Raw genomic sequence first — 23,344 nt, forward strand, 5'->3', positions numbered from 1 at the left:
TCTATTGTGTAGCACAAGAGTATTTATCTTTAATATGTTCAATATAGTGCATACAATTCCAGAAGCCAAGCTTCAGGCCATGGCATACTTTAAAGGAAAGAGTTAACTTCAATTTATTTCCCTATGTATTTTATACGTTATATTGTGGCATGACTAAACATAAATTATTTAATCTCACTATCAATGCTTACTAGCAATTAGAATTATCAGTATATCCACGAGCTGCTAGTGTAATGTCTTTTAAAGCCCTTCAAATCATGAGACATTAAAAAACGACTTATCCCCAACAGTCTCATGGTTTTGTGCCAAGTTTATCAGCTATTCCTGTAGCAATCACATCAAGTTAATATACAAGTAAACCTGGTCACACTGAATGCAACTATGTAAAGCAAACATGCACTCAGAAGTCATTCTGTCTGTTTTCTTATTAAGCTGTTGATATTGGTCGTGACACTATAGGGATTGATTGTTTCTGTTGTGAAACTCACTATTTCACAGATAGAAGCCCAAGTTCTACCACTGTGGTGCTGTGATGGCTTTACATAATTGTACATGATGTATTGTGACTTTTTACGACATTTGTATAGATAAATGCACTTAAACCGTCTTATGAATTTGCTCATTTGTAAACTAGCAATATTAATGATATATGTGAGACCTCACTAATTAAAGAAATTTTAGTTTGCTCTTTTTGTGTCTGAAGGGAATTGACAAACTTCAGTTCAAAGTTTCTGACAAAACATTTGGGAGAAGCTTCAGCTTCTGACATATGTTTGATGGTGGGAACGCTTGTGAATTATTAGCTGTTGTTTTGCATTCATTTGACCTAAAATGTGAACTGATCTTTATCAAAGTCAATGTCATAGATAAAGAGGATCTAATTAAACACATAACAGAAAAAAGCATGCTTTCTGTCTTTATTGACCAAGCTGACTCTGGTTTAGGAGTGGAATTATACAATGATTTAATAATTTATTTGACAGAATTGCTATAGCCCAGGAGACATTTTAAAGGGTTATATAGATGGTGTTCAAAGGACATTCAGTTAAATACAAAGGTATATGAAGGAGACAAACAATTGCATAATAGCTGCTATGGATTTCTTCCTAGTTCAGTAGTCGTGACTACAACGAAAAAAAATTATTTGGAACTTAAGAGAACAATGATCCTCAACATTCCGGATGTCAAATTAATTACTGAATTGTTCATGCAAAACATAACAAGCCAGACAAGCAACGTAGTTGCACAACAAAGTGTAAGTAATTCGATCTTTGACGTTTTAACAGTAGTGAAAATGTAATTCCACACCTTTAAAAGTTTACACTTGTCACTCCAGTCTGTCTATGACAAACTCATAACTGCACAATTCACCATTATTTGTGTGGGTATATTGACATGTGCAACCGCCAATCAGAGCAAAAGACGAAGAACCCTCCACCAATCGAACGTGAGCACCGCCCCTTCTGCTAGTAGAGGTTGGTCGACATCAGAAAAGTGAAAGAAATCTTAAAAATTGACTTGAAAGACAGAAATGTAAGTTTTATGTTTGTCATATACAACAATCACCACACATATTCGTCAGTATTGTATTTATAGATGTGTAATGTAGAAACCAGTGTTTAAAAGCATGGACTTCTTGTGTTTTAAATGGTTTCCTCAGTACTCACAGTGTTAGCTTCGGGTTTAGCTGCGGATCAGTTGCTTGTGTAAGTCATAGATTAGTAACTAACTACTTTTATTGTTAACTCACATTAATGATAATGCGATATATGGCGATATATTATAACTTTCCTGTACATTTACTACATTGAAATAAGCATGCATCTCGGACAGCGATGCTCTAAGATAAGGGTGCTAATCTTTTGTGTTTGCTAGTATTGTGACTAAAACTAAAGTATTTGGTTAATTGTTATCACTTTTCCTCTACGATTTATCGGAATTTGTGTGAATTAACCTTTACTATTATCCAAAAAATAAAAATAAAAATTGTAGCGTGTATGATTATTAGACTATTATTACTGGTAATTTATGACTATTTTAAAAATAACTAATAACCCAGTAACTATAGAGGGCTATATATACTCCACTTGGAATGTGAAGGACGTTAGAAGCTAAATATACATATATAAACCGAATTTATCCCTTTACTATTTGTCAAGCTACTGTTATATAGTTTACATTTGTTATAGTTCTGTGTATGCAGCACAAGCAGCCCAATAATAAACAGTATTATAATTTGATGTATTTTAAATATATTTTTCTACCTCTGTACATTATTTTGCTGCTCAAACATTGTAATTTCCCTCCCTGGGATAAATTAACTTTACCTTGGTTTGTTGCTACAGATGTCATCTGGAGCTCTGTTCCCTAGCTTGGTGTCCGGATCCCGGGGCTCATCGAGCAAATACCTGGTGGAGTTTCGTGCTGGAAAAATGACCCTGAAGGGCAGTACCGTGACCCCTGATAAGCGCAAAGGACTTGTGTACATTCAGCAGACAGACGATTCGCTCATCCACTTCTGCTGGAAGGACAGATCGACGGGGAATGTGGAAGACGTTAGTACACGCTCATATAAACAGTTTTGAGTATCAAAATTCCTTTGTAATCCTGATCTGAAAAATATTTATATTTTCACTGTTCTGTTTACAAGGACCTGATCATTTTCCCTGATGACTGCGAGTTCAAGAGGGTCAGTCAGTGCACTACAGGCCGTGTTTTTGTGCTGAAGTTTAAAGCTGGCTCCAAAAGACTCTTCTTTTGGTTGCAGGTATGCCAGGCTGAGAGCCTTCTTGCATCTGATATTGCCAGTATTGTAAATAAATATTACCTAAAATACATCTTCTGCAGGCATTTTTATTTGACCTTTCAGGAGCCCAAGACAGATAAAGATGAGGAGTACTGCAGGAAAGTAAATGAATACCTCAACAACCCACCAATACCCGGTACTCTGGGGAGTGGAGGCGGCAGCAGCCACGAGCTGTCTGCTCTTGGAGGTATTTCTGAAGTATTTTTGTCCAGTGCACTGATACCCTTCCTAAACACTTATCTTAAAACTGAAGTGTGTTTTATATAATACACCTGGCACATACACACTTTGAGTTGTTCATTCTTTCCTTAGTATTGATCATTGTAGTAAGATTGAATGTTGGAAAGGAAAATGATTTATTGTATTGAAAATTTGGTCTTGCTAATGTTTTTTTTGAGTCGCAGTCTCACTACTGATACTTTAACATGATCTTACAGGTGAAGGTGGCCTTCAGAGTCTTCTTGGTAATATGAGCCACAACCAACTGATGCAACTCATAGGACCAACTGGACTCGGTGGACTAGGTGAGTTATTATGCTGCTGTATTTTCTCTCACTGTGACAGTATTGTTTTTGTTAACAAAAGCTGTTAAAATTGTGTTTGGTAATTGAAATGAAGCTGAAAAAAAAATTAAGGAAAATTTTTAAATATTAGATATTATTAGACATTAGTAGGCTGGCAAATCGATTAATTGCGATTAATCACATCCAAAATTTTGTTTACATAATTGTGTGTACTGTGTGTGTTTATATGTAAATATACACACATATTTGCATATATTTATATATGATATAAATCATATTTAAATTTCAATATATATGTAAATATTTCTTAAATATATACATGTATGTACATGTGCATGCATTGCTGATGTATATAAATACATGTATATAGTCACATACACGTGTATATTTCAAGAAACATATCATATATATTTATATATTATATAAATCATATTTAAATATGAATACATACACACATGTAAATATTTCTTATATGTATGTGTGTCTATGCATATACATAGTACACACACATATGTTATGTAAACACAGATTTTTATTTTGGATGTGATTAATCAATTTGACAGCCCTGAATATTAGACATAAATTTAATAAACTTGTAAATTAGAAATGTTGCCTTGGCAACTAACTGAAATAAGTACTAAAATTACTAAAACTTTATTTGAAATAAAGATAAATATTTAAAAACAGACCAGCAAAAACTAATAAAATAATCAGGCACATAATTCAATAATTAAACTTTAAGCAAAAATTAAAAAGCATTTTTTTTTTATTTTTTGCATTTATTGCACAGTACAGAAGAGACTTGACAGGAAGCAATGTGTGAGCATGAAGCTCATGCCATGTGTCAGAGCACTGCCCATTGCTGTTGACTCCAATTATAATGTATTTTTATGTCATCAGAATACACAGCTTTAAATACACAATTTTAAATGGATGTCAACTATGCCAATAATGTATTTGCTACTATTTGATATAGTTACGATGACTACCAACAGAGGCTAACTGGCTCATCCCAACTAGTAAACCTTGACCCCTTGTCGTCTAATGTAGCATCATTCATTTTTGTTTGGTCTGCAGGCGGTCTGGGAGCTCTGGCAGGACCAGGTCTGGCCAGCCTGCTAGGAAGTGGAGTTCCAGCTACTAGCAGCTCATCTTCCAGGTAACACCCAGTAATAGCTTGGATATGGAAGATCGTACGTGAAAGTTCGCACTCATGTCATTCCAAACCTGTAAGACCTTCATTCATCTTCAGAACACAAATGAAGATATTCTGGATGTAACCTGAGAACCTTCTGACCCTGCATAGCCAGCAAAGCAGCTGACACATTCAAGGCTCAGAAAGGTAGTAAGGACATTGTTAAAATAGTCCATGTGACATCAGTGGTTTTTTATGAAGCTACGAGAATAGTTTTTGTGCGTAAAGAAAACAAAAATAACCACTTTATTCAACAAAGACGAACGGAGATCTTACGGGTTTGGAATGACATGAGGGTGAGTAATTAATGACAGAATTTTCATTTTTGGATGAACTGTCCCTTTAATGCGCTGACAATTGAAATATTCCTCTTTCATCTTTAGCTCTCGTAGTCAGTCCACTGCTGCCACTCCATCATCCACCTCGGCCCCCACGCGACTCGGCTCCTCCCAAGTTCCAACCACACCCATAACTCCATCTGCGACAGTTGCAGCCTCACCCGCAGCCACCCCCAGCACACCTGCAGCTCCTTCTGTCTCTGCTGGAGCCACCAGCCCATCTCAACCCATCCAACTAAGTGACCTACAGAGCATCTTAGCAACAATGAATGTGCCTTCAGCAGGACAAGGAGGTGAAATCTTGATGTTAGTTCTGTAAAACTGCTGTAAGTAAGATCTTGGATTACATGCTGACATGTCAACTTTCTTTGTTCAGTGGACCTTGCAAGTGTCTTAACCCCTGAGATCATGGCCCCAATTTTTGCCAATGCAGAAGTGCAGCAAAGGCTCCTGCCATATCTCCCATCTGGAGAATCCCTACTCCAAAGCACAGAAGAACTTCAAAACACTCTAACCTCGCCGCAGTTTCAGCAGGTTTGACTATTGCGTATAGTGAATTTTTTTTATGGAAGCACCCAAAGTTTTTATTTAATCAAAAACCGAACATGTAACTGGGTAATTGAAGTGTTTATATTGTTCAGGGTGTCCTGTTCTCAGGTGATAAACCTGTTTTAGTAAAAAATCTTCAGCAACGAATTACATATTGGTATTTAATCCAAAAACAATTTACATAATGATACTCTAGCATCATTTTTGGTCAGGTGAAGTTCGTTCTCACTGCTGACATGTTTACCATCATAAGCACTCTTTCTGGGTTTTGTAGGCTATGGGCATGTTCAGCAGCGCGCTAGCATCGGGGCAGTTAGGGCCTTTGATGAATCAGTTTGGATTGCCTACAGAAGCTGTAGAGGCGGCCAATAAAGGAGGTTGGTATATTTCAAATGTACACAAACTGATCTGGTTCGTTCCAGCTAAAACACTTAACACCCTTGTTTATACTTTCACATACATATATACACATTCCTCTCTCCCACACATCCTTCTGTTAAGTCTGTAGTTTATACAGAAAGGCCTTACAAGGACAAAATTGGATGTACTCTAATATATCTAGACACTTGTTTTTGGTTAGATTTACATAAATTGTGTAATAAAAAACTGAGACTTCAAGAAAGACAATCTTATAATGGATAGAATGCCTGTTTTTGCTCAATTTCTTGTAGATGTGGAAGCATTTGCCAAGGCCATGGAAGGTGAAGGCAAGTCGAAAGAAGGAGGAGACAAGAAAGATGATGAGGAGGACATGAGTTTGGATTAGGCAACTCTCTACATGAGCTTCTTTTCTGCCTTTATCAATTTAACTTTTTCTTACTGTAGAGCTTCCAGAGCATCATGAGGTCAAGCTAAATGTCATGTTAAAGGTGATCTTTGTATTTTTTTATGTTAAAGGGATAGCTCATTCTATCTTTTTTACTCGCTCTTGAGTCTTCAAAACACAATTTTTTTTTTAAATGAAACCTGAGAGGTTTCTCTTCCTTGATTAAAACTCTGGGTAACCAAAAATCAGGATAAAGCGATCAAATCTCTTCACAAGACATAGATTAAACTGCTTGGAAGGATTTGATAAGGATTTACAACCTTTTTGGATGTTTTACATCATTTTGGTTACCTGGACTTGTGTTTCAAAGATTAACCAAAGTCTTGTGAATTTGGAAGTATCAGGGTGAGTAAATGATAACATTTTGGGGTGAACTATCCCTTTAAACAATTCATCCTGTCCCAGTCGCAGTGTAACACAAGTAGCGACAGATGTTTTTATCCGTATTGTGATGTAGTTAAAAAATACAGTTGAGATGAGAATCGGCAAAATGTTAATTTGTTTACCAAAATAAGACGGATCATACAAAATGTATGTTATTTTTTATTTAGTACTGACCTGAAACAGATATTTCACATAAAAGATGTTTCACATAAAAAGCATTTATAAGAGAAAATAATAGTTGAATTTATAAAAATGACAAAAGTTTACACACTTCATTTTTAATACTGTGTTGTTACCTGAATGATGCACAACTAAGTTTTTTTTGTTTAGTCATAGTTTTTTGTGAGTCCATTGTTTGTACTGAGCAGTTTGTCCTGCCTGCTGTTCTTCTAAAAAATCCTTCAGGACCCACAAATTATTTGGTTTTTCAGCATTTTTGTGCATTTGAACCCTTTCCAGCAATGACTCTATGGTTTTGAGATTCATCTTTTCACACTGAGAGACTTATATGCAACTATTACAGAAGGTTCAAACGCTCACTGATGCACCAGAAGGAAAAATGAGGCAATTAGAGCTGGGGGATGAAAACTTTTGAACATAATGAGGATATGTACATTTTTCTTATTTTGTCTAAATATCATATTTTTTTTCATTTAGTACTGCCCTTCAAAGGATACATGTTTCCCAGAAGACAAGAGTTAAATTTATTTTGATTTTCAAATTCAAAAAATTTTGCATTGTGTTTCCTTCTGGAGCATCAGTGAGCATTTGAACCTTCTGTAATAGTTATGAGAGTTGTCCTCAGTGTGAAAAGATGGATCTCAAAATCATACAATCGTTGGAAAGGGTTCAAATACACAAAAATGCTGAAAAACCAAAGAATCTGGAAAGATTTTTCAGACAGTTTTAACTGTTCAAGGGACTCATGAACTATCACCAAAAAAAAAAAACAAACAAAAAAAAAAAACAGCTGTGGATCATTCAGGTAGCAACACAGTATTAAGAATCAAGTGTATGTGATTTTTTTAAAGAGGGTTATTTTTATAAATTCAACTATTATTTTCTCTTCTGGACTATATGTAAACGTCTTCCATGTGAAATATCTTATTCAGGTCAGTACTAAATATTTTGCATGATCCCTCTTATTTTGGTCAAATAATCAACATTTTGGAGATTCTGTAAGGTGTTTAATGTACAGTGTGGTGCTTTCACACTGCACACTAATGGTATTGGGGTGGGACTACCTTTGTAACCGAACAATAGAAATTTCACATTTCTCTTTAAATCAGGAGGTCTTACAGAGTTATTAAAACCCTTTTCCAAATAAAGAAACTTGCATCAACATAGTTTTTTGGTCATGTATAACTTGACAAAAACTTCACAGACAAATGCAACAATTAAAAACATCTTTATAAATGCAAATAGAAAAAAAACGACAAAACACAGCATCTACACAGCACAACAGATAGGACCCTGTGATCAGTTCAGTCCAAACTAAAGCCTAGCTCACACAGCCCAATAAACACCAACATACAGTGGTTTTTGGTTCAGTGTTAACCCTGTTGGCGTTGAATCAAGCAGTGCAAACTATCCTCACATCATTCTGCTAAAATAGACAATTTTGAAAAATAAATCTTTTGGAAATTCAGACACAAACACGCTCACAAAAAAACACAGTATTTTCATGCAGAAGGTCACAGGATTCCCTCACAGTGCTTGTACCGTTCCATCTCCTCAAAGCTTCTGTGACAGTATCACAGGAGTGAATGTATTCACATATAGTGAGATTTCAATCAACACGCCACATGGTTTTCACATTCATAATGTGTTGAGGTGTGTGATTACTCTGTATCAAAAAGATTAAAACACGCAAGATCTGTGAAAAACGGTATGGCGGCAGAACAGTACTGACAAATGTAATAGAAAAGGCACTTCATTCTTCAACGCTCAGTGAAGATTTACACTTTGAAGGAATAGTGATGTATGATTACCCACAGTTCTCTCCAATTCAATTACCCTCTCATGGTTGATCATTTGTCTCGGCAATGTGAATTTCAACCAGTCTGAATCCCTGAGGGAAAGAAGCAAATGCACATACAGAGCTATCTTGTTAAAAAGACCACCACTAGATGGTAGCTATGTGCTTCTGCTTCTCAGTCCAAAAAAATAATAATGTGGCTACAGAAATCGGATGTAAAAACAATGTTGCATATTCTGGCAATGCTACACACTGTGATACTGTCCAGTTTCTGAAAGTAAACACGGGCCACAGCTATGGTGTATAAACATTTCCAAAGAATAATATAAGACGATATTGTATGAACACTAACCACGAAGATTCAGAAAGGTTAGGTCATATTCAACACTGCACAACACAAAACAGACTCACTCGGTCAAAGAGGTGGCATTTCCTCTGTGACCAAATACACAACAGTTTAATATACAGGTGTGGAGTTATTTGTTAAACCTACTGTACTGTTTGAAACGTGCTGTGTTGCACATAAGATAAATAGGACACAGTAGGATGCTAAAAATTAAACATTTCATCACTGTACTTGTCACAGCTGTGCATTTAAACTGAGAAAACCAGACTTGTGTCAAGACAAAACACTTGCATCTATAAGAAAAGACAAGTGGTAAACAGTTCAGTTTTTCGAAACATTTGATTAACTGTTTAAAATGGCACTCACATATTCAAAAGACTTGTACATTCAACACTACCTAAAATTCATTGTGGAACATATCACTTTTAAAACCACATTCTAGTTGGTGAATGTTAGATGACTAAAAAAAGAGAGAGAGAGAGAGAGAAATAAAAGCACAATTAATGTGCCGTTAAATGTCATCTCTAACATAGAGTGCCTGGCTGGATACGCATCGGAATGCCACACATACCCCAAAACTCCTTAAAAAGGGAAAAAGGGAAAAAAAGAAAAAAAACACCTATATGAAGAGTCATTAAAAATATATTCAGTATTCATAAATTATGAATTCCAATAAAATTAAGGTCCATAAATAAAATATTGCATAAATAAAGTGGTGCATAAGAAAAAGCTTTGATAAATGGTGGTTAATAAGCATTTGTGTTATTAAAAAATAATAAAAAGAAATAAATGATCAGTGCTTAAAGTAAGCCTTTCCCTAAATGTGTTTGATTTATAAAATCAGTTTCATGAAGGACGTAAACAAGTGAAGATGGAGTGCCGAGACCACTGGACATAGCTGAGAGAAAGTTATCTATCCACTGATCTCAATAATCAATAAATAATAGAAATAACCTTCCAAAACTGCCAAAAGACAAGAGCGTTGTTTCTCATATATACAGGCAGCTCTTAAAGGGACAGTGCACCCGAAAATGAAAATTCTGTCATCATTTACTCACCCTCCAAACTTATACAACTTAGTTTTTTTCCCAGAGCATACAGTAAAAGAAGATATTTTGAGAAAGATTTCAGTGTTTTTGTCCATACAGTGGAAGCCGATGGTAAAAGTACCAACGGTTACCAATATTATTAAAAAACTTTTCTTATGCGTCCATACAACCAAACAGTTTGGTTACCAACATGTTCACAATGTCTTCTTTTGAGTTCTGCAATATAAAGAACGCCAAACAGATTTTGAATAACATCAGGGTGAGTAAATGATGACAGAATTTTAATTTTTTGGGTGAACTGTCCCTTTAAGGACCCTCTCCATTTCAGCCCTGCTGCACCAGTCTGCGATAGTGAGGCATGACCTTGCTGTCTGGGAGGTAGAGTGCCATCTCCAAGGCAACCAGAACCGTGAACTCCAGGGAAATCAACTCCTTGCGATTTATTCGGAAACGCTCCTCCAACCTCTGTTCAGGGTCAGGCAGATCAAAAAAAAAAGAAGAAATAGGTAGGGTGAATGAGACAGAGAGAAAGTCAGGACATAAATAATATGCCCAAGAACACAAAACACATATATATGAAGAACGGATAAGTCTATGATTTACATGAACATCCGAAGCAATAAGATACTTACATCGATTAGTTGCTTGACCTCTTGTTTCTTGAGGTCGCTGCTGATCTTGGCAGCTAATAAAACGCACGCGGCAGACACCAGCTTTCGGTTGTGCTTGTTTAGCCTCCCTTGCAGAACCAGCTTCTCAAAGTAAACATAAGCCATCGCTATGGTAACCGGCTGTAGGCCACACTCCTCGCTCACCGAGCGCATCTCCCTTTTCAAACTGTGGTGGATATTAAAATTATGAGTTTACAACACGCCCATGTTGTATGTTAATTCATTTTTAAAGGTGTAGTTCACTTCCTAAACAGAAAATGTACTCACCCCCTTGTCATCCAAGATGTTCATGTCTTTCTTTCTTTAGTCGTAAGGAAATTGTGTTTTTGGAGACAAACTATTCAGGATTCCTCTCCATATAATGGACTTCAATGGTGCCCCCGCATTTGAAATTCCAAAATGCAGCTTCAAAGGGCTATAAACGATTCCAGCTGAGGAAGAAGGGTCTTAACTTTCTCTTTCACTTATTTAATTAAAAAAATGCCAATTTATATACTTTTTAACCTCAAATGCTCGACTTGTCTAGGTCTGCGTGAACCGTTTTTCTGGTTCAAGACAGTAGGATGATTTTGAAGTTGGAGGAGAAAATGAGATGGGAGTTTTTCAACATACCCTAACTGTATTGAACCAGAAAACAATTAGTTCATGCAGACCTAGACAAGACATGCGTTTGAGGTTAAAGCGCTTGTTATCTCATTTCACTAGATAAGACCCTTATTCCTCTGCTGGGATCATTTAGAGCCATTTGAAGCTAAATTTTAACTGTATTTTGGAAGTTCAAACTCAGGGGCACCACAGAAGTCCATTATATGGAGAGAAATCCTAAAATGTTTGCTTTAAAAAAAAACTATTTCTTTATGACTGAAGAAAGACATAAACATCTTGGATGACAAGGGAGAACAGGGTGCTAAAAGACCCCATAAAAATAGCTTAAATGGGCACCATTTATTCACATATTTATAACTGAAAAATGTACATTTTAAAATTCAGTTCAATACAACTTTGTCTTTAAACATTTGTAAATAAAATTAATAGCCTTAAAGCAAATTCAATAGTGCTGTCAAATCGATTAATCACATCCAAAATAAAAGTTTGTTTACACACACATACACTTATTATGTAAAATTTAAGTATCACAACGTTATAACCTACAGTAATAAAAATAGATATTCATTTTGAGATTTGCAAGATTAGTTTTTAAAGATGATTAGGGCTGTCATGATTCCTCAATTCAATTCGAGAACTCGAGTTTTAAAAATTCTTGTGTTGAGTAACCGGCAAAATATCGGAAGTGGCGCATTCCAAGTACGAGAATTCCTGAAACGCATTATCAGACCGTTTTCCACGGCTGCATGATATAATGAACCAATTTAAAAACCATAGGCAAAAATGCTATTGTGAATTCACAAACAATATGATTCAGTTAAATAAATATATGAGATGCACGTGTAATTATAATTACACACCTGTAGGGTAGATCCGTGCACCTCAGAGCGGCTCCATTCACAGTAAATGCATGTGTGGAGCATCTCAAACTCCACCTCTACATATTGCTGTGAGTTTGTGTTTATTATAACATTCATCTGGTAACGCAATGAATGCTATTTCAACAGATTTGTAAGGTAAATCATTATAAACCTACACAAACACAGGGGAATTCATCAATGTCTCAATATGCTAACTGTTTGTCACAATTTCAAAATAAAAGTTCAAACCCTCACTCTGAGTTTGCACGTTTTGATGTCCACATATTCAAGAAATTACAGTGGCTGCAGCAATGTAATGTTGTTTAGTCAATATTAAACAAGGATTAGATTGTGCAGTAAAGTGTAAAAACAATTGTCATGCTGCTGGAGCCCTTTGCAGGTATTTATTATAATGCATAAAGTACATTAGTTATATTGTTTACATATTACATTATGTATTTTAAAAGTTTTGTTCAATAAAAGCATATGATTCTTTGCTTTAAATATTTTTTTTCAAACTAATTATTATTGTCTCATTGCTATTATATATGTATTTTAAGTCATTTTAAAGGCTATTGTTTGCTTAGGTCTATTTTTATTACAACAAAAATCCTAGTTACTCGATTAATGGTCAGAATAAATCAACTAATTACTTGATTACCAAATTAATCGTTAGTGACAGCTCTAAAGATGATGGTAAAGGCAATCTAAACATAAAAACAAATTAACATGCACGACTGAATTTTCTAACAGACATGGTGTAAAGCAACACAACTCAGGTCTTTAACCATTTCATTTTACATAAAAATGACTTTACCTTCTGATTTTGCTGAGTGTCAGCTTTATGTGAGGAAATTTCTCCTTGAATGTCTCGTTCATGTCTTTCTTTAAGTCAGACGGTTTCACATACTCAATAACCGTTGTCTGGAGGGGGACAAGGAGAGTATTATTATAGATGTCATAAAAAAAAATGTATGTTTTTATGGCTACTAAAACAATCATGGTTGCAAGCATTTAACTTTTATAGCTGAAGCCTCGTCAGCTGTAATACATAAGATATCACGCTTCAAGCCTTTAGCTGTTAGACCATACTGAGCCCTTAGGGTTATCACATGACATGCTGATGTGATCTGATATAGGTCATAAGCTGGGTTCAAGGATTATGAATCGCTATTATGCTGTATTGCAACTCAGATGTCCTTACAAAGCCTTTTCATTGGCATCATGCAGGAAGAGATTATTGTGTTGGTTCAAACTGTTCAGTCAAGGAGCTTACCACATAAGATGCAAAAATTAAGACTCGCTTGTGCTTCCCACAAGGCCACTGGGGGTCACTGAGTAAGTTGGGGTCATAGTCTGATAGCTCGTCCACACCTAGCAAGAGTTACAACAATGGACACGTTTGAAAATAGAAAATAGAAAAATATTTCACAATATTACTATTTTTACTGTGCATAATATGTGTATCTGACCATGTAATACACCAGCATCTTGTCCAACTGTGCTGTTGATTCGTGAAGGTGTGAAGTTCTTCTGCCCATTAATACGGTTGCGAGACATTGTCGTCTGAGCTGTACTGATGTCTGGTGGACCGCTGCTCTTCTGCCTGACCAAGGCATTGGTTGGAAGCAGAAATCGGGCATATGATACCGTCTGCAACGCAAAACATTACAGGACTATCAGCGTAAAACACAAACATATACATTGCGCAAAACACAAACCTAGTGACCGAGTACTGCACCTTGCACAATCACGCTTTAGAACAGATAGCAATACACCAGCAAATAAACAAATAAGAAGGTTTCTAAGGCACATAATCATGTATTTGCTTAATCTTTTTAGAAGGAATACCTTTCCAAAGTCCACTTCCACTCCCTCCAGTCCAGGGACCATATCAACTCCACCACCAGAAGAGTGTCTCTGTCTTTGGGCTTCTAGTTTAGAGTCACTGCAGAGGGTAGATGTAGTATTAATAGCCAGAATTTAATAACATTTCCCTGTACAGAAATAATATTTTTATTCAGTCTTATTGCTGTTTGCCTGGTGCAAAAAACACCAACAGGGTCAGAGTTAAATTAATACAGCAGCACATCTTTAAGAAGTAATAAAGCACATTGACTAAATTAAAAATAAAAAATAAATAAAAATCATATTCCTGTGAATGATGTGATTGGGTGTATGTGACAGGTGGACAAATCACTGTATCTCTTGCCAAAGCCAAAATCTAATCACTCACTTGCACAAAGCTGGATGACACATTATGCACGTAATTTATGTACATCTAAATCTTACATTAAAGGAGCCATATCATATATTTTTATTATTTTATTATTTTCCCAGAAGTTCACATAAAATGTTGAGGTTTTTCATATGTAAAAATGTACATTTTTCAAATGTGAAACATTGCTTTGCTCCTAAAAGACACAAGCTTGTGATTTTCTGTCAGGTTAAACCTATGTATTCAATTCAGAATATAATCCACACTGAAAAGTGCAGCATAAAAATGGGCAGTTTTTTATAGAAGCTTTAATAAAGCTTTACAAAAATGCTCTTTTTGGACTTGAGAGAATGTTTTTTAATTTCTGCTAATTACCAAATACTTTCATACTTCATCAGAATCCTTAATTACAGATCAAGGAAATTTGATCCCACACAGGGTTGCCAGGTTTTCACAACAAAACCCACCAAATTGCTACTCAAAACTAGCCCAGTTGCATTTTAAAGGGGGGTCCACTGGTAAAAATACAGATTTTTGGCAGGGTTCCCCTGATAAAATTTGCACTCCAGCTCAACCTGCTTCAACCTGCAAACATGAAAAACAACCCATGGCAACAGTGTTCAAGTAGCACAATTCCGTGGCAAAAACACAGACTTGGCCACACTGATCCCACAAGATTTGACACCATTAAATTGAAGATCATAAAGTACAAAAAATATAAAAGCTTGGAGTCGGTACAATTATTTTAATGTTGAACTAAGTTAAAGCTAAAGCTGCATTTACATAAAAAAATACAGAGAAATATTATTACAATTTAAAATAACTGCTTTCTATTTTGAAATGTAATTTATTCTTGTGATTTATTCACATGATCCTTCAGAAATCACTCTAATATGCTAATTTGGTCCTTAAAAACACTTCTAATTATTATATTAAAAATAGTTAATATTTTTGAGGACACCTGGTTTCTTTTTTTAAGGATTCTTTGATAAACAATGTTCAAAAGCACTGAAACAGAAATCTTTCATAAATGTCTTTTACTGTCAGTTTTTATCAATTTAATGCATCCTTGCTGAATAAATGTCTTAATTTCTTTAAATAATATATTACTGATATCTTACTGATAATATCCCCACATTTTTGAACGGTAGTGTACATGAAAATAATCAGTGCAACATCCAGCTTTGTGAAAATCCCTCAAGGATTAACTCACTTTCAGAATAACAATTTCCTGATAAATCACAGAGCTAGTCTAAGACAAGCATTTATGGTTAAAAAGTACATTCATTTTAATTTTTTTTAGAAAACAGCAGATCATTTAGCTAGATAAGAACGTTATTCCTCATCTGTGATCGTGTAGAGCCCTTTGAAGCTGCACTGAAACTGCAATTTGGACCTTCAACCTAGTGGGCAACATTGAAGTCCACTATATGGAGAAAAATCCTGGAATGTTTTCCTCAAAAACCTTAATTTCTTTTCAAATGAAGAAAGAAAGATATGGACAGCTTGGATAACACAGGGGTAAGTAAATTATCAGGAAATTTTTATTCAGGAAGTAAACTAGTCCTTTAATTTGGTATATCATATTTCAAAGACCAGAAAGAAAAGGTCAGCTGATTTGTCCGTCTCTCATGTATGGGTATGCATGATATGAAATGAGATGTTTGGCTGACTGTGGTGGCTTTGTACCTGATGTGATAACTCTCTCCATAGGGCAATACAGAGAAAGCAGCACACAGGGATCTCTTGGCACAGATCAGCACAACCCTGCAGGACACAGATGGCAAGTGCACACAGAACAGACAACATCAGTCACCTAAACATTAAACCATCACTGTACACCAGCCATGTTTACACCACATAAGTGCATATGGGTCACAACAGCATGCAGCACAAACAAACGGGACATCTAACGTCACTGGAATGACAAAATGAGCCAAAAAAAAGTCAATCCATTTTTTGACCACAAATCCAAAAATTGTCAATTTTAAGCAGCATGTAGCTTTCGGTTTCATAGAAGATTGGTCAGCATGACCAAATCTAATTACAACAAACCCTTCCACATTTCCCAGGGGGCGCATCACAATTAACAGGTCAGCAGCTTGTGACACAGGATGTGCTCAATGAGGTCAAAGGGTCCATATTACTTCACTGATGATGTCATGAGGCTGGGGGTGAATGTGCATATGAGTGAAGCCATGATTTCATGTTTGATGTAATGCATGTCGGGTGAAAAAAAGGGGGTAAAATTCTGTGTAATTTAAAAGATCATATCAGAAAATAGCACTTCTTTTCTTTTTTTGGAAGTGGAACCTGCACTGTATGTTTGTTTGTTTGTTTTTTAATGTACTTACTCTGTGTAAAAATCCATCACCAAATAAGGTTATATATAAAAGTCATATTATGCTATAATGCAATAAAGGATACAAAAGTCAAAAGAGCCAACTGGGTCTATGCCACATTTTACCAGAAGAGCAAAGTAAGTCAGAGGGAGAAAGAAAAGAAAACACTTTTATCTTACGTAACTGATTTCATTACATTTTAATGGTTCTTGCCAAGGTGCAGTTCTACTTTCAGAAGATGCCAGTGCTATATAAGGTTCCATTCAAGATTGATTTAATTCAGTCCAGTTGTTCCCAGTGTAGGCAGGCACATCTAACCCCCATTTAGACCGTGTAAGAACGTAAGTGAGTTATCTCAGTGAGTGCTTGCACAGTTATTAAGTTTGTTAAGGAATCACAGAGTCCTTCAGAAGCTGCACAGTTTCACTTAACATGAGAGCACATTGCAGTTATATAACAAAGAACCTGACTGCCTGAGGAAACAGTCCAGCATCCACTTCACCAGCATCTATTTTTTATATTCACCCTATCTGACATGAGCCCAATATGGAAATATCTGAACGCCTCCATCCTACAGATGTTGATAAGAAAATGCTAATAAAGAACAGGCCTAACAGAAGAACAGATTATATTCATTTTAAATTAATTTCTGAAAAATAAAAATAATAAAATAAAACAAATGCATTAAACAAGATTGCTAAATAAAATAAAATAAAAATATTCATTCAACAAAATTAATTTTAAAATATTAAAATTAAATAAAAAATGTAAAATTAAAATAGATTAATAAAATTAAAATTCATTCACCGTTAAGTTCACTTAAAACTAAGTTAAGTGAAGTTAAGAAGTTTACATTTTTTAAGTTAAGAAGCTAAAATTACATATTTCAGTGTCCTTCTTTACTAAAATGTATTAAATGAAATTAAAGGGACAGTTCACTCAAAAATGAAAACAATCAATGACAGAATTTTCTGGGTGAACTATTCTTTTAATATGTAATGTATTGATTAATGTAAGCATGTAAAATATGTCAAAAGGTAAAAAATACGATACTACATGCATGTTATTCTTTGTCAGGCTCAAAAACAACTCTGCTTGTAACAGCTTGAAAACCCCTAGTCTAAATTTCTCTTATATATCCAGACTATTTAACAAATACAGGTCTTCCTCAAGAGGAAATATTTCCGAAACAATATCACACCCGCCAACTCACCTGCTCCCTCGAGTATCATACTGTCTCATATTCTTGATGAAATGCACCTTCTTGGAAACCTTTGGCCCTGGAGACCCAGACAGGTTACGTGTCCTGCAACAAGAATGTAATAAAATTTAGAGATAAATGTGTGTGGCTTTAATTTGTATACTTTGCTTGGAGGAAAAACTGTGATGGATTAAATTGAAGCAAAGCTTAATCTTTTGGCCCTTGACTATGAACTAAGGCTTAAGGTCACCTGTCGAGCATCAGTCCATCAGCAGACCTTACATAAAAAGATGAGAGGGTGAGGGGAACAGAACAGGAGAGAGATGAAAGGCAAACAGGAAATGATGTGGATATGTATTGCAGTGAGATCATGAGGCTAGGTTCACATGAGTAACATCACCTACAGGCAGATAAAGCTTGTTGTGACTGGTTGATGGCCTTTAGGCTACACTAATTTTGCTGATTCAGCAGCCCCTTATTATCTACTCTGACAGCTGTGATATCTTATCACCATACGAACCTTCTATCTGTCCTATGCATTTCCCTAATCACCGTCTCCGTGGTCACTGTTACAAATGACTTTTATAGGAAAAAAGGAAACGCAAGTAGGATGGAGAGCTCACGCATTATCCTGCATATAACTGTCAAGCATTTCTGTTACTCTTATTGATTAATTAACAACTTTGTTCTATCAGACAGTACACAGTTTGTCACAGAGATTTATTTGGCTTTTATTTTTTATTAAGTCTTTTAATAACAGTGTTTTCACGACGCGCCATCAGTCAGCCATACTGGTGGCACTGGATGTAAACAATGCCACTGAACCGAATGGAACTCGCAAATTTAGCTGATTATTGCTATTGAAAATGGTCAATTGTTGTCATGTTTTGGGCTGTACTAATCAGTCGGACCGGGAAAAACATTTGGAGAACTACAGACTGACAAAAGATCTGAGGAATAACAGGCATCTGTGGTTGGCTAACTGAACCAGGATTTCCAGGGCAAGAATCTTGACAACATTTGTGTTTGTTCTCATCATTTCCAGTCACGTAGGTGAAATATTAAGTTAATATCTTAATTAACACTGCGGCCTTAATCATTTTGCGGCCTTTCCACTTACTAAGTTCTCCTCTATATGATTTAGCAGGCTCCACACATTTTTCCCAAGGTTTAAACAGCATAAATTAGAAGAACAACAAATTCCGTAGTACATTAACCATGCAATCAATGCTGTTGTTTACATCCGAGTATCTCCAATATGGCCGAACATCCGGGTAACTGACCAAACCGTAACGAAAGTGCAAACCCTCTGTTCGCCCAAAGGAGCTATAATTGTTTTAGTAAATTGCAAAACATATGGCGTGACCTGAATAGTCCAGTTCCCGTACGAACGTCTCTTATGAGCAGGTTCTTTTAGTGAATCAATCAAACAAACAAACAAACAAACATACAGTGCGACCAAAACAGTTGGAGTATTGAAGAAATTACTCATATGAGTCATTTCCTATTTCGAATCACAGTAAATACCTGAGATATAATTCAACGAAATGTCTGATTCTGGAAGTCATACTATGAGTAAGTTCTTGCATCGCAACCGAAACAACTGATTCGGTTTAGTAAGTCAAAACACTTATAGTTAGTCTGCTACTGAATTAATCTGACTCACTTAATGAACTGCAAATTATTACTTTTGTCATGTCTGACTCAAAAATGACCAAGAATATGTATCATGTTACGCTACCCTGGTGAAAAAAACAGAATATGCTGGTAGGTAGGTTTTGATGCTGGCAGCATAAACCAGCAAAGGACCAGCTTAAACCAGCATCCCAGCATCAAAACATACCTACCAGCATATGCTGGTTTTTTCACCAGGGTACGTTTCGTGATTACAAAATAGTTACAGATACACATTATGATTTTGGGTTCATTTTCCCAAATATTTTTTTATTTAAAGTACTGCAGAAGAACTGCAAGCTTGAAGGATTCAAAACCAGAAATCCTTACGATTTACCACCCCGACCTATTTATCTTAACACGTCTCAAAAATGTCGCAGAAATATTTCCTGTCAACTCTTGCCTAGAAAACAAGACCTCTCTTCAAAGATGAAAATGAAAGTTATAGACAGTAAGGCGGAAGTCAGTAATTCCTCGTATAGGTTTGTTTTTGTTTTGTTTTGTTTTTCGTATTGTAACTTACTGTTTATAACACTGCTTCAAAAGTCATAATCGAATGTAAACATTGGTAAACTACAGGCCAGATAAACGTCTGTCCGTAAAGTCAAAACCTTAATACGAGTTGGGAATACACATATAAACATGTATTCAGAATTGTTTATAACAGATAACACCTGTACTAAAGAAGGCTGCATCACACATTTACTCCATATTTGTTATGAATGGTGTAATTTATGCATACAATTCCAGCCACTGAATAAATGTCATAACGCGTCATTATTTGTTAACCTGCATGACAAAAACTCACCTTTGGCGGGGATCAGGCACAGGATTAGAGCCCGGGAATTGGCTGGGTGATTTACTGGATGCTAAAACCGGATTCAGCGGTCCAGAGGTCGGTGAAAGCGGAGGTGCCTGGACTGACAAAGGATCTGTTCGTCCATCCTCCGTGAAAACGTCGCTGCTCCCTTGATTAAATGCTGAAAGAGGGCTCAGAGGAGCAGGGTACGTGTTAGTCCTCGGTAGAGGGGTCACAGCTCCCCCGCTGATGGAGGATGACACTTGGGTGAAGGTTCCGTAGCTGCTGGTTATCGACAGAGGGGGACCCGTCACCGCCGACGCGCCGACATCCACACACCGGCTCTCGCCTTCCCTGGGGCCAACGATTCCGTTGCTTAGGTTGTAAACCGGTCGACCGTCCAAAGATATATTGGTGAGAAACAACAGCGCTGCTTGTCTGCGACGGGAATCCCGGCTTTTTCGTAGGTGTTCTTTGTGTGGTTTGGCTGAATTAGTCCTCGGACAGCCGCGAGGACCGCAGGCAGCGGCCGCCATTCTACTGTGAGTAAGCTAAAAGCAGACAGACCTATTAGACCGGCTGAGGGACTGGCCACGCCCCCTGAGACCCTATTGGTTCAAATCCCTGACACTTGCATATAAATTAGTCTTTGCCTCAGCGGATTGGACGAGAGGTCTTGGTTCATAAATTTGTTCAATAATTTTGCTTCAACTGTACAGCAGGACATTGGAAATATGACAAACTGTTGCTGTTGGTGTCTTTGATAAATATATTTCTTTAATGAGAGTGATAGTTATGTTAAATAATTTTACATACACTAACAGTCAGCAGTAAGATTAATGTTTTGTAAAGAATACTCTCCTGCTCACCAAGCCTGCATCTATTTAATGCAGAATACAGCAAAAGCAGTGATATTGTGAAATATATTGACTATTTAAAATAAATGCTTTCTATTTGAATATATTTTAAAATGTAATTTATTCATGTGATTAAAGCTAAATTTTCAGCATCATTACTCCAGTCTTCAGTGTCACATGATCCTTCAGAAATGCTTACAATATGCTGATTTGCTGTTCAAGAAACATTTAGTATTATTATCAATATTCAAAAGCTTGGAGTCAGTGTCTTTTTTTTTTTTTTTGAAAGACAGTATAGAAATTAATAGTTTTATTTAGCAAGGATTCTTTAAATTGATCAAAAGTGTTGAAAAAGTGTTCATAAAGTTACAAACGACTTCACGATTTTATTATTTCAGATAAATGCTGTTCTTCTGAACTGTGTGTTCATCAAAGAAACCTGAAAAAATTCTTCTCAGCTGTTTTCAACATAATAATAACAATAAATGTTTTTTGAGCCTCAGAATATTGGGAATGATTTCTGAAGGATCATGTGACTGGAGTATTGATGCTAAAATTCAGCTTTGAAATGGCAGGAATAAATTACATTTTAAAATATATTTAAATAGAAAACAGTTATTTTAAATAGTAAAAATATTTAAAAATTGTACAGTTTTTGCTGTACTTTGGATCAAATAAATGCAGCCTTGGTGAGCAGAAGAGACTTATTTAAAAACATTAAAAATCTTACTGTTCAAAAACTTTATTATATAATATAAAATTATATCTTTATTTCAAAAAAAAAAAAAAAAATCAGCATTAATTTCACCCTTAACTCAGAATGTGCCCTATTTTATTCATCCTATGTTATTTATTATCTTCACAGTAGCAACAAAAAAACATTTTCTTGAATGTACTATAGTCTATGGCTCAGCATAATCATGAATTTTTATTTCTGCAATTTCACACTGTAATGTTTGACTAGACACTGCTCTGTATGGTAATGACACAGTCTCTTTATATTTCAATGCTGGTCAGCATAAGCCTTTGCTAATCTCTATGTTTCAGCACAGCTCAGGAGTTAAAGTACCATATCTATACGGGTCATTCTGTTATGTAAATATGCAGTGTGACGTCTGCAACAGCTCATGAGATAATAAAATAGGATTAAGAAAAGGAGGGAAAAAAGCAATTTCCGGATTCTTCAGATGTTGGCAGCAGGAGCATAATCAGAAGTTCCTAATAGCCTTGCAATAATACTTATTTAAATTACTTACTAAAGAATTACCTTTATGTTTAAATACATAAATATGATACATTATGTGTTAAATCCATAAAATGCATTTGTTTAATATTGTTGAGGAAATAAATGGTTGAGTCTACTGCTATGTTGCAGTACTTGCAGTTTCACATTATGTTATGTAATAAGGCTTGAGCTAGTATTTCATAATCTACTAGTCCATTGTTTGTGGGGAATTAACCTTAGTGTCTGCTCAAAATCTTTCCTCAAGTTATTTAAATTTATTTTTAACAGCTAATCCAGAGTCCAGACAAATGGATACCCTCTAAATTTGACAGTGGGTTTACAACTTAACAAAACAAGTGAATATGATGTGAACATTTTTACCTTCCTCATTGCTATTCAGCTGGTTTCCACGTGAGTGCAGTATACATCAAATAAAAAAAATCACTGGCTGAGACTTGTGGCTGTGCTTATTTTTGGAATGAGTGTTCAAATAAAAAAAAAAAAAACACAGCAGTATAATTCTACTATATATTAAGATGAAAAGCAAAACAAAAGACACCTGTTCAGTTGATGCTTTGGTCAGGTCGGTAAACACACAATTTTGCTTTCTTTATTGTCCAAATAAAACACATGGCTGAAGATCGACATCCTTTTTTTTACAGTCGACAGCAACAGTCTTGCAGGTGCAGTGTAAGGCTTAACGTCTTTTAGCGTGTCTACGGTAAAATCCAGCATTAACCAGAGTGAACGAGTATGATCCACACATTGATAAAGTACAGCGTACATGGCTGTGCTGAGGTGTTCCAGCTAGCACCAACATGGTAACACAAATGGACATACGTAATGGTTATGCCAAGAAGTGATATAGTTACAATGGGTTAATGGATTTAGCAATA

At 35.8% G+C, this 23,344-nt stretch overlaps 2 protein-coding genes across 2 annotated transcripts; one reads left to right on the forward strand and one right to left on the reverse strand.

Moving 5' to 3' along the window:
- Positions 1–1,413: 1,413 nt before the first annotated feature.
- LOC127154490 (proteasomal ubiquitin receptor ADRM1) lies at positions 1,414–7,968 on the forward strand. Its single transcript, XM_051096054.1, has 10 exons — positions 1,414–1,533; positions 2,346–2,555; positions 2,651–2,767; positions 2,870–2,993; positions 3,244–3,330; positions 4,408–4,489; positions 4,909–5,156; positions 5,240–5,397; positions 5,687–5,789; positions 6,084–7,968. Exons 2-10 carry the CDS (start codon positions 2,346–2,348, stop codon positions 6,176–6,178), a joined length of 1,224 nt encoding a protein of 407 aa, XP_050952011.1. The 5' UTR covers positions 1,414–1,533; the 3' UTR covers positions 6,179–7,968.
- Positions 7,969–8,014: 46 nt separating this feature from the next.
- Positions 8,015–20,902, reverse strand: cables2a (Cdk5 and Abl enzyme substrate 2a). Its single transcript, XM_051096051.1, has 9 exons — positions 20,376–20,902; positions 17,906–17,998; positions 16,040–16,117; positions 13,984–14,080; positions 13,605–13,785; positions 13,409–13,506; positions 12,950–13,056; positions 10,628–10,832; positions 8,015–10,460 (listed from the first exon to the last, which is right to left on the reverse strand). The coding sequence occupies exons 1-9, from the start codon at positions 20,900–20,902 to the stop codon at positions 10,320–10,322; spliced, it is 1,527 nt and encodes a 508-aa protein (XP_050952008.1). The 3' UTR covers positions 8,015–10,319.
- Between the last annotated feature and the right edge of the window lie 2,442 nt (positions 20,903–23,344).

This window comes from Labeo rohita, chromosome 23 (genome assembly GCF_022985175.1).
Source record: "Labeo rohita strain BAU-BD-2019 chromosome 23, IGBB_LRoh.1.0, whole genome shotgun sequence".
NCBI lineage: Eukaryota > Metazoa > Chordata > Actinopteri > Cypriniformes > Cyprinidae > Labeo > Labeo rohita.